Here is a 16,202-nt window from a genome sequence, read left to right as displayed (position 1 = left end):
GTGACAGGGAGAGAGAAGGCGGGGGTGTGACAGGGAGCGAGAAGGCGGGTGTGACAGGGAGAGAGAAGGCGGGGGTGTGACAGGGAGAGAGAAGGCAGGGGGTGTGACAGGGAGAGAGAAGGTGGGAGAGTGACAGGGAGAGAGAAGGCGGGTGTGACAGGGAGAGAGAAGGCGGGTGTGTGACAGGGAGAGAGAAGGCGGGTGTGTGACAGGGAGAGAGAAGGCGGGGGTGTGACAGGGAGAGAGAAGGCGGGTGTGACAGGGAGAGAGAAGGCGGGGGGGTGTGACAGGGAGCGAGAAGGCGGGTGTGTGACAGGGAGAGAGAAGGCGGGTGTGACAGGGAGAGAGAAGGCGGGTGTGTGACAGGGAGAGAGAAGGCGGGGGTGTGACAGGGAGAGAGAAGGCGGGTGTGACAGGGAGAGAGAAGGCGGGTGTGACAGGGAGAGAGAAGGCGGGTGTGACAGGGAGAGAGAAGGCGGGTGTGACAGGGAGAGAGAAGGCGGGTGTGCGACAGGGAGTGAGAAGGCGGGTGTGACAGGGAGAGAGAAGGCGGGTGTGACAGGGAGAGAGAAGGCGGGTGTGACAGGGAGAGAGAAGGCGGGTGTGCGACAGGGAGTGAGAAGGCGGGTGTGCGACAGGGAGTGAGAAGGCGGGTGTGCGACAGGGAGTGAGAAGGCGGGGGGGTGTGACAGGGAGAGAGAAGGCGGGGGGGTGTGACAGGGAGAGAGAAGGCGGGGGGTGACGAGGAGTGAGAAGGCGGGTGTGACAGGGAGAGAGAAGGCGGGGGGTGACGAGGAGTGAGAAGGCGGGTGTGACAGGGAGCGAGAAGGCGGGGGTGTGACGGGGAGAGAGAAGGCGGGTGTGACGGAGCGAGAAGGCGGGGGTGTGACGGGGAGAGAGAAGGTGGGTGTGTGACAGGGAGAGAGAAGGCGGGTGTGACAGGGAGAGAGAAGGTGGGTGTGTGACAGGGAGAGAGAAGGTGGGTGTGTGACAGGGAGAGAGAAGGCGGGTGTGTGACAGGGAGAGAGAAGGCGGGTGTGACAGGGAGAGAGAAGGCGGGGGGTGTGACAGGGAGAGAGAAGACGGGGGGTGTGACAGGGAGCGAGAAGGCGGGGGGTGTGACAGGGAGAGAGAGAAGGCGGGGGTGTGACAGGGAGAGAGAGAAGACGGGGGTGTGACAGGGAGAGAGAAGGCGGGTGTGACAGCGAGAGAGAAGGCGGGTGTGACAGGGAGACAGGGAGAGAGAAGGCGGGGGTGTGACAGGGAGAGAGAAGGCGGGCGTGTGACAGGGAGCGAGAAGGCGGGGGTGTGACAGGGATAGAGAAGGCGGGGGTGTGACAGGGAGAGAGAAGGCGGGGGTGTGACAGGGAGAGAGAAGGCGGGGGTGTGACAGGGAGAGAGAAGGCGGGGGTGTGACAGGGAGCGAGAAGGCGGGGGTGTGACAGGGAGAGAGAAGGCGGGGGTGTGACAGGGAGAGAGAAGGCGGGCGTGTGACAGGGAGCGAGAAGGCGGGGGTGTGACAGGGAGCGAGAAGGCGGGGGTGTGACAGGGAGAGAGAAGGCGGGGGTGTGACAGGGAGAGAGAAGGCGGGTGTGACAGGGAGCGAGAAGGCGGGGGTGTGACAGGGAGAGAGAAGGCGGGGGTGTGACAGGGAGAGAGAAGGCGGGGGTGTGACAGGGAGAGAGAAGGTGGGCGTGTGACAGGGAGCGAGAAGGCGGGGGTGTGACAGGGAGCGAGAAGGCGGGGGTGTGACAGGGAGCGAGAAGGCGGGGGTGTGACAGGGAAGGAGAACGCGTGACAGAGTGTGAGAGCACATGGGTGAGTGAGACTGAAGACCTCAGGTGACAACAAGGACAGGTTAAGATGTGATGTGAGCTCCTCCCACCCCACCAGGCAGAATTACAAACAACGTGCAGCTCCTGGAGGGGGGAAGGGGGGGAATAATATTCCTTTCCGGACAGGCAGAAAAGACCTGACAGTTCCTGACGACCCCTCCGCAGGCCTGAGCTCACTTGCCTCCCCCACAGCTCCCCTCCTCTCTTCCATTACCTCCCCAATAGTTCACCCCCTCAGCCTTTAAACCGGGGACAACGTTTTGAGCGGGTTAGAGAAGTACAAACCAGTTGGCCAAGTGGATAAAATGCAGAACATTGCGCCTAAGGTTTAATTGTTGTTTCCTTCACCACAATGTCCAAACATTTTAGCAAAATTGTTAGCAACTCCCCTGCAACGATGATACTCTCTCTCATGCAGCAGAAATTCAACTAGAAACTGGAGCGCCGTAGATAAGTTCCCTCGCTAAGACCCTGCATTCCTCTAGCGCCTTTCACCACCTCAGGACATCCCAAAGGTGCTCTACAGTCAATGGAGCCTCCTTTTGAAGTGTGGTCACTGTAGGAAACGCGGCAGCCAATTTGTGCACAGCAAGATTCCGCAAAAAGCGATTTGATAATGACCCAGGTCATCGGGTTTTTTTTTTACATATATAGTGATGTTGGTTGAGGGATAAACATCAGGTCCCAGGTCACCGAGAGGACTCCCCCCTCCCCCAGCTCTTCTTTTATGTGCACCTGAGACGACAAACAGGGGGGGGCCCTTGGATTAACATCTCGATAGTGCAGGACTCCGCTCAGTTCTGACGCTGGGGAGCATTGGCCTGGGGTTTTTACAACTCGGGTCTCTGGAGCGGGGCTTGAACCTGTGACCTTCTGACTCTGAGGTTACCCACCAAGCCACGGCTGACACTGCAGTGCCTCGCACCCAGAGTGAACCGTGCAACCCTTCAAAATCTCCGAAATCCTCCAATTCCGGCCTCCCGCGCATCCCCCAATTTCCATAACTCTATCATTTGGCGGCCGCGCCTTCAGCTGCCTGGGGCCCTCAGCCTCCTCTGCCTCTCCGTCCCCCTTTAAAATGCTCCTTAACCGAGCTTTCGATACTTTTAACGTTTCCTGATATGACTCGGTGTCAAATTTTGGTTTACGACGCTCCTGTGAAGACCCTTGGGACGTTTTATTCCATTAAAGGCGCTATATAAATGGAACGTTAAAAAAAAAGACCTTCATTCGTATTGCGCCTTTCACAATCTCAAACATTCCAATGCACTTTACAGCCAATTAAACATTTTTATTTTATGAAGCACGGTTGACGGTGGTAATGTAGGAAAGAGGCGGAGTGCGTAGGTAAAATTGCAATGCAGCTCCCCACCGCTGCCACCATGCTATGTGCTCGTGTTGTCTTTTGGTTCCCAGGCGTTAGTACTAAACACAGTTGAAACTTGGAAAGATCAGCACTCTTTATCTTTAAATTGCCATGCTGACTCGCACAATAGAGGGACCAGTTTGAACTGTCTCCCCTACGCATCAGTCTCTACAGCAGCTGTGAAATGTGGCCCCCCGGAACACTTACACATAACAATTAGTTCCTAGCTAATTAATTCCTAGTTCTCTACTAGATATTGACAGATAATACAATATATATAACAGCAGCGTTCAGTATATCACAACTGTCAGAAAAAGTTGGGGGTGGGGGGACAAACAGTGACGTAGCGGTACTGTCAGTAGTAATGTCACTGGACAAGTAATCCAGACTAATACTCTGGGTTCACGGGTTCAAATCCCACCACGGCAGCTGGTGGAATTTAAATTCAATTAATAAATAAATCGAGAATTGAAAGCGAGTCTCAGTGATGGTGACCGTGGTAGCCATCATGGATTGTCGCAAAAACCCCATCTGGTTCACTAGTGCCCCTTTAAGGAAGGGAAATCTGCCGTCCTTACCCGGTCTGGCCTACACGTGACTCCAGACCCACAGCCCATGTGGTTGACTCTTAAACCGCCCCCCTCTGAAATGGCCAAGCGAGGCCACTCCGTTGGAGGGGCAATTAGGGACGGGCAACAAACGCCGGCCTTTGCCCAGCGACGCCCACGCCTCCCGTGAAAGGATTTTTAAAAGACGTTAAAACCCACAGGAATCAAAGCGGCTAATCAGAAAGAGATTTGCAGATGGAGACTGAGGTCAGGCTCGGAGAACGCGTTTTTATAACGTTTCTAATCTCAGAGAGCTGGCTGCCATCAGCGGAGAAAGAAACAGGGCAGGATTCAGCCCCCGGGGCAGGATTCAGCCCCCGGCGGGCGGGCGGGCGGGCCCGGCAAAGTGCGGTCCCCGGGGAGCCGACTGCCCCCCCCCACCCTGCGATCTGGGCCGGACCGTGATTTCACGATGGTGGGGCAATTAAGGCCCGTCCGCGTGAAACACGAGGGGCAGCGCATGCGGAGGAGAGAGGGGGCGGCGAGCGGGGTGAGAGCAAACTTCGCGCATGCAAATTTCCCTGAGGCACAGAGCTGCCTCGGGGAGACGAAGAGTTTTCTAAATAAATAAAGAACGAAAGAATGAACGAATGAAAGAATGAAAGAACGAACGAAAGAAAGAACGAAAGAAAGAAAGAACAAAAGAAAGAACGAATGAAAGAACGAAAGAACAAACGAACGAACGAAAGAACAAAAGAAAGAACGAATGAAATAAAGAAATAAAGAAAGAAAGGCTCGTAAAATGTTATATAAAGCACATCCCCTCGTGTGACTCCGGCACACGAGCAGGGACACGTTATCAGTAAAATTTAAAAAATCTTTATTTTATTGTTTTTTTAAACCTGCTTTCGGAAACCTCATCCCGCCCGTGGGTGAGGGAGGTTTCCTTAAAAAAAAGTGCAAAGGCCGCTTTCAGCCTGCCTCGGACAGGCAGCGGCAAAAAGTGAAATCATTCAGGCTCGAACAGCCTGAGCAGAACTTTTAACCGTCAGCGGGTGTGCTCACTGTGCGCGCGCGCGCGCCCGCTGACTGAAACGTGGCACGACTTGTGTGTTGACGTCGGGGGCGTGCAGAAGCGTGCACCCGCCCGTCAAGGTAAAAAGTTTTGCCCGCAGAGTTTACGTTTCTTTATTCTGAAGGAGTCCCCTTCGATACGAAAACAGAAAACGCCAGAGCAACTCAGCAGGTCTGACCGCCTCTGCGGACAGAGAGAGAGGGAGAGAGAGAGACAGAGTTAGCGTTTCGAGTCCGTGCGACCCTCCTTCGCCTTCGACTCGAGACGTTAACCCCATCTCTCTCTCTCTCTCTCTCCGCAGACCCGGCCAGGCCTGCCGAGTATTTGCAGCGTTTTCCCGTTTTTATTTCAGGTTTCCAGCATCCGCAGTATTCTGCTTCGGTGAGTCTGTCTCTGCGCTCCTTCAAAAAAAAAACATCAGAATGTGTTTGGCTGCGTTGCAGTTAAAGTTACTCCTCCAACAGGACTACACTGCTGTCGAGTTGCAGATCAAAGGTACTCCCAGCTTCTGATGTGGCTTTCAGCTCTTTAACAGACCCATATGGAGCTCATAATAATTTGCCCATGGAATGCCAAGAGGGATGCTTCATTACTGAAAGCTGTGAAATGGCCACTCTCGAATTTATTTTTAAACTCAACAGGGAGCAATTCCATTCTAACAAAATTCTTTATTATTCTACCCCACCACCATCCATTTCACCCTCTCCCCTCTCCCGCCCAAAACCGCTAGCACTTGGCACGGCTCCACCAGCGTCACCACCCCACCAAAGCGCCACCCAGACAGTCGTTGTAAGAGAGCTATTTGACTGCAGTAGATGTCACAACCCGACATTTTTCTCTCTCTCACACCCTCGCGCGCACGCTCTCTCTCACACTCTCGCGCGCACGCTCTCTCTCACACTCTCGCGCGCACGGTCTCTCTCACACTCTCGCCCGCACGCTCTCTCTCACACTCTCGCCCGCACGCTCTCTCTCACACTCTCGCCCGCACGCTCTCTCTCACACTCTCGCCCGCACGCTCTCTCTCACACTCTCGCCCGCACGCTCTCTCTCACACTCTCGCCCGCACGCTCTCTCTCACACTCTCGCCCGCACGCTCTCTCTCACACTCTCGCGCGCACGCTCTCTCTCACACTCTCGCGCGCACGCTCTCTCTCACACTCTCGCGCGCACGCTCTCTCTCACACTCTCGCGCGCACGCTCTCTCTCACACTCTCGCGCGCACGCTCTCTCTCACACTCTCGCGCGCACGCTCTCTCTCACACTCTCGCGCGCACGCTCTCTCTCACACTCTCGCGCGCACGCTCTCTCTCACACTCTCGCCCGCACGCTCTCTCTCACACTCTCGCCCGCACGCTCTCTCTCACACTCTCGCCCGCACGCTCTCTCTCACACTCTCGCCCGCACGCTCTCTCTCACACTCTCGCCCGCACGCTCTCTCTCACACTCTCGCCCGCACGCTCTCTCTCACACTCTCGCCCGCACGCTCTCTCTCACACTCTCGCCCGCACGCTCTCTCTCACACTCTCGCCCGCACGCTCTCTCTCACACTCTCGCCCGCACGCTCTCTCTCACACTCTCGCCCGCACGCTCTCTCTCACACTCTCGCCCACACGCTCTCTCTCACACTCTCACGCGCACGCTCTCTCTCACACTCTCGCGCGCACGCTCTCGCTCACACTCTTGCGCGCACGCTCTCTCTCTCCCTCTCTCACACTCACATACGTACTCCTTCCAGCAAGGGTTAGCAATCAGGAGCAGGAACCGGACTAATTTCCACCTCACCCCCAACCCTCCCCCACCCCTGAGAAAACACTGTGGCCGCTGTGCGATGGGTGGGTAAACGGTCATGAAACATCCCGTTAAACCGGCTCAAACCTTGGGTGGGGAGCGGGACCTGGGATGTTCCAGTCCGCACACTGAGCAAATCCACAAAACCCTAAAAGGGGTTCCCTCTCCGAAAACTGTACAAAGAGCCTCCCCACCTTCCCAAGGAGCAACGAGGGACGAGGCAATAAATGCTGGCCTAGCCAGCGATGTCCACATCCCCGTGAACGGAAGAGAAGAAAGGGCACAGCAGGAGGCGAGATTTTAACCGAGCACATTCTCCCCATTTCATAATTAGCACTTAATTGTACGGATAAGCATAAATGGCAAATGGGGTTGGCACGTGCTTTGAGGGTGTAACACTGTAAGGCAAGGGAAAACAGGATCAATCAGCTCCGATTCCCCCTGCGCTCGTATAGTCAGCCCATACTTGCTCCATCCTTTCATGTCCCTGATCTGCTCCAGCCCTCCCCCAACGGGAACACTATACTCCTAGAGTCTCCGGGTCTCCTCATTCAGAATCACAGAACTGCTACGGCACAGAAGGACGAGGAGGCCCTTCGGCCCATCGTGTCTGTACCGGCTCTCCGAAGGAACAAGTCCCCCAGTTCCAATTCCCCCACCTTCTCCACCCCCCACCCCGCAGCCCTGCACATTCTTCCTTTTTAGACCATGATCCAGTTCCCCTCTCAAAAGCCTCGATTGAACCCGCCTCCCCCTCACTCGCAGGCAGCGCGGTCCAGACCCTAACCACTCGCTGCGTGAAAAAGTTTCTCATGTCTCCCTTGCTTCTTTTGCCAATCGCCTTAAATTGGTGTCCCCCTCATTCTCGATCCTTCCGCCGACGGGAACCGTTTCTCCCTATCTATTCTGTCCAGGCCCCTTGTGATTTTGAACACCTCTACTTTTATACAATTTGTTTTTTAAGCTATATATTTTTTTCTTTCTTTCCCCCCACCCACCACACCCCTCGACAGGGCCATCTGTCACTTGTTCTTAAGTTGTGCTTTCAGAGCTCTGACTCTTGTTCTGCTATTAACACATTCTGCTAACTTACTTTGTGCTACTATTAGCACCTTCTCTAGTCTTTAACATTACCCATTAACACTCCCTTTGTCCTTTGTCCATGACATCTTTGTCAATCGCTCCTTTGCTCCCACCTATCGCCGACCTTCGATGTTGGTCCACCCATCCCACTGCTACTCCTCTCTAACTCTGAAGAAGAGTCATGCGGACTCGAAACGCTAACTCTGTTTCTCTCTCTCTCTCCGTAGATGCTGCCAGACCTGCTGAGTTTTTCCAGCATTTTCTGCCTTTATTCCAGATTCCCAGCGTCCACATATTTTGCTTTTATTTATTCTATTTTATTTATTCTGGTGGAGGTGCATTCAATCATACTTCAAAAATTCCTCCATCCAACTTTAAAAACCTTTCATAGGCTTTTGTATGGAGCTCCTTAAGATATTTTTCCACGCTAAAGGAACTACAGAAATACAAGCTGCTGTTCTCTTAAACCCATGTATGCTCGCACGCTTATTTTTTTATTCGTTCACAGGCTATGGGCATCGTTGTCTAGGCTAGCAATTTATTGCTCATCTCTAATCGTCCCCTTGAGAAGGTGGTGGTGAGCTGCCTTCTTGAACTGCTGCAGTCCCTGTGGTGTGGGTACACCCACAGTGCTGTTAGGGAGGGGGTTCCAGGATTTTGACCCAGCGACAGTGAAGGGACGGCCGATATATTTCCAAGTCGGGATGGTGAGTGGCTTGGAGGGACACTTGCAGGTGGTGGTGTTTCCCATGCATCTGCTGCCCTTGTCCTTCTAGGTGGTAGAGGTCACAGGTTTGGAAGGTGCTGTCGAAGGAGCCTTGGTGAGTTGCTGCAGTGCATCTTGTAGATGGTACACACACTGCTGCTACTGTGCATCGGTGGTGGAGGGAGTGAATGTTTGTGGATGGGGTGCCCATCAAGCGGGGCTGCTCTGTCCTGGATGGTGCCGAGCTTCTTGAGTGTTTTTGGAGCTGCACTCATCCAGGCAAATGGAGAGTATTCCATCACACACAAGCATATACACACACGCACGCACATCCCTAATTGCCCCTTGAGAAGGTGGTGGTGAGCTGCCTTCGTTGTCCACGTGGTGTAGATACACCCACAGTGCTGTTAGGGAGGGAGTTCCAGTGACAATGAAGGAACGGCCGATATAGTTCCAAGATGTTAGGTGACTCTTATGGGACGAGTTTCCAGCTCTTAAGGCGAGTGTCAGTTTATCCCATGGCTTCAGAAAAGAGAGCTGGACCATTTCAGGGCTGCAGTAGTGATCACACCATATAAAAGCAGGTGCCAAGTAATATGATCCAAGCTCAAGACATCCTGCTGGGCCAGAATCCATCTTCTGGGAAGCTGGTAGTGACCGGAGCCGGGATTGGGGTGGGGGGAGTTTTCGGAGGAGAATTCTGAGGGGTTTTCCACCTCCCTTCAGGTTGTCAGTGGGTAACTCTCAGGCCTCTGTGTCAAAAATTCCGAGGTTCGAGACATTTCACTCCAGAGACCTGAGCACAAATTTCAGGCCAACGCTTCTACCATGGTACCGAGGGAGCGCCGCACTGCCGGAGGGTCAGTACTGAGGGAGCGCCGCACTGCCGGAGGGTCAGTATTGAGGGAGCGCCGCACTGCCGGAGGGTCAGTATTGAGGGAGCGCCGCACTGCCGGAGGGTCAGTACTGAGGGAGCGCCGCACTGTCGGAGGGTCAGTACTGAGGGAGTGCCGCGCTGCCGGAGGGTCAGTACTGAGGGAGCGCTGCACTGTCAGAGGTACTGTCTCTCAGGATGAGACTTAAATAGAGCCCCACACCCCACCATCCGTCTACCCTCTCAGTTGGAAGTAAAAGATCCCACGTCCACTATTGGAAGAAGAGCAAGGGTTGGGGGTTGGGGTAAGGGAGTAGGGGGAGTTCTCCCCAACGTCCTGGGGCCAATACTTATCCCTCAACCAGCATCGCTTAAAAAAACAGAATCACGTTGCTGATGGTGGGATCTTGCTGTGCACAGATGCCAGCTTTCCTGTATGACAACAGTGACTGTCATACTTCATTGGTTGTAAAACTCCTTGGGAGGTCTGGAGGCTGTGAAAGGCACTACCAGAAACGCAAGTCTTTCTCGAAATGCCACTTGGGGCAGGTAGCGGACAGAGCCCAGACTGTACCCCCAACATCGATTCCAGCAGAGAAAGCTGGACACAATTTAGCTTTCCCTAAGAGAAAGCGAGTATTTGGGTCATGAAGCTGCGGGCACCGAGCTCCGAGAAACAACACTTAAAATAAACCCGTTAAATATTTAAACAGCGCACGGACCCACGCAACACAAATGGCGAAAATATTTGGCTTCAAAACAATAGAGGTGGGGGTGTGCACTTTTGAGTCATGAGCTGGAGAGCAAGGGAGTGAAAACATGTCAGATTCTTCCGAACACACACACAGTTGACAGAGTGGCTTAGCACTCATGGCTCTTAATCTAACAAGGCACAACTTTAACCCCGCTGAATAAACAGTTACTCCAAGCAGTTACGCTGTGAATAAACCTGATCTCTGGCTGAGTAACACTGAGTTACACTGAGAGGGACACTTACCCTGAATTAAAAATGAACTCTGTACTAACCCTTACCCTGCTGAATAAACATCAACTCTTCACCATTGCGCTGTGGGTGACTCCCTACCCTGAAATAAACAGTAATTCCCTACAGTCACGAGTAACCCTCACCCCGCTGAATAAACAGAACTCTGGAACGTTACAATGAGGAATCCTTACCCTTCTGAATAAACAGTAAAACAGAGTAATCCTTACCCTGCTGAATAAACAGTAACACTGAATAACCCTTAACATGCTGAATAAACAGTGACACAGAGTAATCCTTACCCTGCTGAATACACAGTAACACAGAGTAATCCTTACCCTGCTGAATAAACAGTAACATAAGTAATCCTTACCCTGCTGAATAAACAGTAACACTGAGTAACCCTTAACATGCTGAATAAACAGTGACACAGAGTAATCCTTACCCTGCTGAATAAACAGTAACACAGAGTAATCCTTACCCTGCTGAATAAACAGTAACATAAGTAATCCTTACCCTGCTGAATAAACAGTAACACAGAGTAACCCTTAACATGCTGAATAAACAGTGACACAGAGTAATCCTTACCCTGCTGAATAAACAGTAACACAGAGTAATCCTTACCCTGCTGAATAAACAGTAACACTGAGTAATCCTTACCCTGCTGAATAAACAGTAACACTGAGTAATCCTTACCCTGCTGAATAAACAGTAACACTGAATAACCCTTAACATGCTGAATAAACAGTGACACAGAGTAATCCTTACCCTGCTGAATACACAGTAACACAGAGTAACCCTCACCCTGCTGAATAAACAGTAACACAGAGTAATCCTTACCCTGCTGAATAAACAGTAACATAAGTAATCCTTACCCTGCTGAATAAACAGTAACACTGAGTAACCCTTAACATGCTGAATAAACAGTGACACAGAGTAATCCTTACCCTGCTGAATAAACAGTAACACAGAGTAATCCTTACCCTGCTGAATAAACAGTAACATAAGTAATCCTTACCCTGCTGAATAAACAGTAACACAGAGTAACCCTTAACATGCTGAATAAACAGTAACACAGAGTAATCCTTACCCTGCTGAATAAACAGTAACATAAGTAATCCTTACCCTGCTGAATAAACAGTAACACAGAGTAACCCTTAACATGCCGAATAAACAGTAACACAGAGTAATCCTTACCCTGCTGAATAAACAGTAACACAGAGTAATCCTTACCCTGCTGAATAAACAGTAACACAGAGTAATCCTTACCCTGCTGAATAAACAGTAACACAGAGTAACCCTTAACATGCTGAATAAACAGTAACACAGAGTAATCCTTACCCTGCTGAATAAACAGTAACACAGAGTAATCCTTACCCTGCTGAATAAACAGTAACACAGAGTAATCCTTACCCTGCTGAATAAACAGTAAAACAGAGTAATCCTTACCCTGCTGAATAAACAGTAAAACAGAGTAATCCTTACCCTGCTCAATACACAGTAACACAGAGTAATCCTTACCCTGCTGAATAAACAGTAAAACAGAGTAATCCTTACCCTGCTGAATAAACAGTAAAACAGAGTAATCCTTACCCTGCTGAATACACAGTAACACAGAGTAATCCTTACCCTGCTGAATACACAGTAAAACAGAGTAATCCTTACCCTGCAGAATACACAGTAAAACAGAGTAATCCTTACCCTGCTGAATACACAGTAACACTGAGTAATCCTTACCCTGCTGAATAAACAGTAAAACAGAGTAATCCTTACCCTGCTGAATACACAGTAACACAGAGTAATCCTTACCCTGCTGAATACACAGTAAAACAGAGTAATCCTTACCCTGCAGAATACACAGTAAAACAGAGTAATCCTTACCCTGCTGAATACACAGTAACACTGAGTAATCCTTACCCTGCTGAATAAACAGTAAAACAGAGTAATCCTTACCCTGCTGAATACACAGTAACACTGAGTAATCCTTACCCTGCTGAATAAACAGTAACACAGAGTAACCCTTAACATGCTGAATAAACAGTAACACAGAGTAACCCTTAACATGCTGAATAAACAGTAACACAGAGTAACCCTTAACATGCTGAATAAACAGTGACACAGAGTAATCCTTACTCTGCAGAATAAACAGTAACACTGAGTAATCCTTACCCTACTAAATAAACAGTAAAACAGAGTAATCCTTACCCTGCTGAATAAACAGTAACACAGAGTAATCCTTACCCTGCTGAATAAACAGTAACACAGAGTAATCCTTACCCTGCTGAATAAACAGTAACACTGAGTAATCCTTACCCTGCTGAATAAACAGTGACACAGAGTAATCCTTACCCTGCTGAATACACAGTAAAACAGAGTAATCCTTACCCTGCTGAATAAACAGTAACACTGAGTAACCCTTAACATGCTGAATAAACAGTGACACAGAGTAATCCTTACCCTGCTGAATAAACAGTAACACAGAGTAATCCTTACCCTGCTGAATACACAGTAAAACAGAGTAATCCTTACCCTGCAGAATAAACAGTAAAACAGAGTAATCCTTACCCTGCTGAATAAACAGTAACACAGAGTAACCCTCACCCTGCTGAATAAACAGTAACACTGAGTAACCCTTAACATGCTGAATAAACAGTAACACAGAGTAATCCTTACCCTGCTGAATAAACAGTAAAACAGAGTAATCCTTACCCTGCTGAATAAACAGTAACACTGAGTAATCCTTAACATGCTGAATAAACAGAAACACAGTAATCCTTACCCTGCTGAATAAACAGTAAAACAGAGTAATCCTTACCCTGCTGAATAAACAGTAACACAGAGTAATCCTTACCCTGCTGAATAAACAGTAAAACAGAGTAATCCTTACTCTGCTGAATACACAGTAAACCAGAGTAATCCTTACCCTGCTGAATAAACAGTAACACTGAGTAACCCTTAACATGCTGAATAAACAGAGACACTGAATGAGGCTCAGTAAGAGAGATATCTGGACCTGCTCCATGTGCCATATGAACATTTAAGTTGCAATATGAGTCCGCTCTGTCCCACATCAATGCAGATCAGATCCATGCTCCAGTAGTTTACCAACTCCTCCTAACACCTGCAGAAATATATTTCTGTCATGTGGTTGAGTAGCTCACTGCCCGAGGCCCCACACAGCACGAACGTGCTCGGTCTGGTGAGTTGGTTGACCTCAGTCAGTGAACTGCAGGCGTCCTACAACTAGTTCAAGGTTTCTAACTTGCGCCCAGGCATTCGTCGATAATACCCTTTCATTTTGCACCAGGTAACCACATTTGGATTGTGAACATTGGCAGGCTGTTCAACTTTAGAGGGCCTCATGGCCGAGCTTGCTCTCCTGGCCAGCCTTCGACCCACCCATCACCCCTCGTAAACCTGAACTCATCGGGAGCTCTGCCAGCCCGTGTCCTAATGCACTTCCAAGTCTCCCCTCTCCGACCCCCAACCCGGCTGTGCTCACAGACCTACACTGGCTCCCGGTCCAGCAACACCTCGATTTTAATATTCTCATCCTTGTTTTCAAATCCATTGATGGCCTCCCCTCCATCCCTATCTGCGTAATCTCCTCCAGCCCCTACACCCCTCCCTATCTCTGTAACCTCCTCCAACCCCTACACCCCTCCCTATCTCTGTAAATTCCTCCAACCCCTAAACCCCTCCCTACCTCTGTAACCTCCTCCAGCCCCTACACCCCTCCCTATCTCTGTAACCTCCTCCAGCCCCTAAACCCCTCCCTACCTCTGTAACCTCCACCAGCCCCTACACCCCTCCCTATCTCTGTAACCTACTCCAACCCCGACACTCCTCCCTATCTCTGTAACCTCCTCAAACCCCGACACCCCTCCCTACCTCTGTAACCTCCTCCAACCCCTACACCCCTCCCTATCTCTGTAACCTCCTCCAATCCCGACACCCCTCCCTACCTCTGTAACCACCTCCAGCCCCTACACCCCTCCCTATCTCTGTAACCTCCTCCAGCCCCTACACCCCTCCCTATCTCTGTAACCTCCTCCAGCCCCTACACCCCCTCCCTATCTCTGTAACCTCCTCCAGCCCCTACACCCCTCCCTATCTCTGTAACCTCCTCCAGCCCCTCTGAGATCTCTGCGCTCCTCCAATTCTGGCCCCTCGCTCATCCCCCGATTCCCATCGCTCCACCATTGGCAGCCGTGCCTTCAGCTGCCTGGGGGTCCTGAGCTCTGGAATTCCCTCCCTAAACCTCTCCACCTCTCCCTCTCACCTCCTTTTATACACTCCTTAAAACCGGCCTCTTTGACCGAGTTTTTTATCACCCGCCCCTAATATCGCCTCACATGCCTCAGTGCTGAAGTCGGCCTGATAACACTCCCGTGAAGCACCTTGGGAGGTTTCACAAAGTTAAAAGGTGCTATATAAATGCAAGTTGTCATGTTTGATGGACGGGATTAAAAAAATGAATGAAAGAGACTTAGATGTACTGTAGTACCATACATAACTCGTTTGCAACCATGGTTGTGAGAACATTTAATCCATGCACGTAGCTTAATCCCAGGTAAAGTGTACAGCTCGCAGGAAACACAGGACAGAGTGCCCAGGATCTTAGCCTTCAGAGACCATCTGGGAACTAGACAGCCTCATGGACCACAAGACATGCTTCAATCTTTGTCCCAGTCAATGCCCAGATATCTCCACAGAATAATCCTGCACAGGTGGAGGCCATTCAGCCCATCATGCCTCAGTTGCCTCTATGAAAGAGCATTCGAATTAGCCCCCCCACTCTTTCCCCCATACCCCTGCATATGTTTCCCCTTCAAGTATTTATCCGATTCCCCCCCTTTTGAAAGTTCCTATTGAATCTGCTTCCACCGCCCTTTCAGGCAGCGCCTTCCAGATCACAACAACTCGCTGTGTAAAAAAAAAATTCCCCTCATCTCCCCCTCTGGTTCTTTCCCCGATTCTCTTCAATCTGTGTCCCCCTCTGGTTACTGACCCTCCTGCCCAGTGGAAACAGTTTCTCCTTATTTACTCTGTCCAAACCCCCTTCCTGATTCCGAACGCCTCGATTAAATCTCCCCCTTAGCCATCTCTGGCAGTGGGCTGCAAGGTAGAGTTGGTAAACAGAACCTAACTGGCTGCTTATATAGTTACAAAGCTTCATTAACTTGTTCCCATTTCATTAAGTTAACAATGAATCTTCTTAAAAGGAGATAGAGACGCAGAGAAGATTAGGGAGGGAATTCCAGTGTTTAGGGCCCCCCAGGCAGCTGAAGGCACGGCCACCAATGGTGGAGCGATGGGAATCGGGGGATGGGCAACAGGAACACAGAGATATTGAAGGGTTGTTGGGGCTCTAGGAGGTTACAGAGATAGGGAGGGGTGCAGGGGTTGGAGGAGGTTACAGAGATAGGGAGGGGTCTAGTGGCTGGAGGTGGTTACAGAAAAAGGGATGGTTATCGGGGCTGGAGGGGGTTAAAGAGATAGGGGGGGTGTAGGGGCTGGAGGAGGTTACAGAGGTAGGGAGGGGTGTAGGGGCTGGAGGAGGTTACAGAGGTAGGGAGGGGTGTAGGGGCTGGAGGTGGTTACAGAGATAGGGAGGGGTGTAGGGGCTGGAGGAGGTTACAGGGATAGAGAGGGGTGTAAGGGCTGGAGGAGGTTACAGAGATAGGGAGGGGTGTAGGGGCTGGAGGAGGTTACAGAGATAGGGAGGGGTGTAGGGGCTGGAGGAGGTTACAGAGATAGGGAGGGGTGTAGGGGCTGGAGAGGTTACAGAGATAGGGAGGGGTGTAGGGGCTGGAGGAGGGTTACAGAGATAGGGAGGGGTGTAGGGCTGGAGAGGTTATTAAGATAGGGAGGGTGCAAGGCCATGGAGGGGTTCATAAACAAGGACGAGCATTTTAAAGTTGAGCCATTGCTGGACTGGG

The 16,202-nt window shown here is 51.0% G+C and overlaps 1 protein-coding gene across 1 annotated transcript in view; it reads right to left on the bottom strand.

The window, feature by feature from the left end:
• The window catches only part of LOC144675765 (transcription factor 12-like), a gene marked incomplete at its 3' end in the record, with an annotated part of 66,282 nt that extends 51,410 nt beyond the window's left edge, over positions 1-14,872 (bottom strand). Inside the window, exon 1 of the mRNA XM_078536363.1 lies at positions 14,768-14,872. Coding sequence (XP_078392489.1) covers positions 14,768-14,791 — 24 coding nt within the window. The remainder of the gene's footprint in view (positions 1-14,767) is intronic.
• Positions 14,873-16,202: the final 1,330 nt, after the last annotated feature.

This window comes from Cetorhinus maximus, unplaced genomic scaffold, assembly GCF_964194155.1.
Source record: "Cetorhinus maximus unplaced genomic scaffold, sCetMax3.hap1.1 HAP1_SCAFFOLD_1147, whole genome shotgun sequence".
Lineage (NCBI taxonomy): Eukaryota > Metazoa > Chordata > Chondrichthyes > Lamniformes > Cetorhinidae > Cetorhinus > Cetorhinus maximus.
Note: the sequence above shows the minus strand (reverse complement) of the source record. Positions and strands in the feature narration are given on the sequence as shown.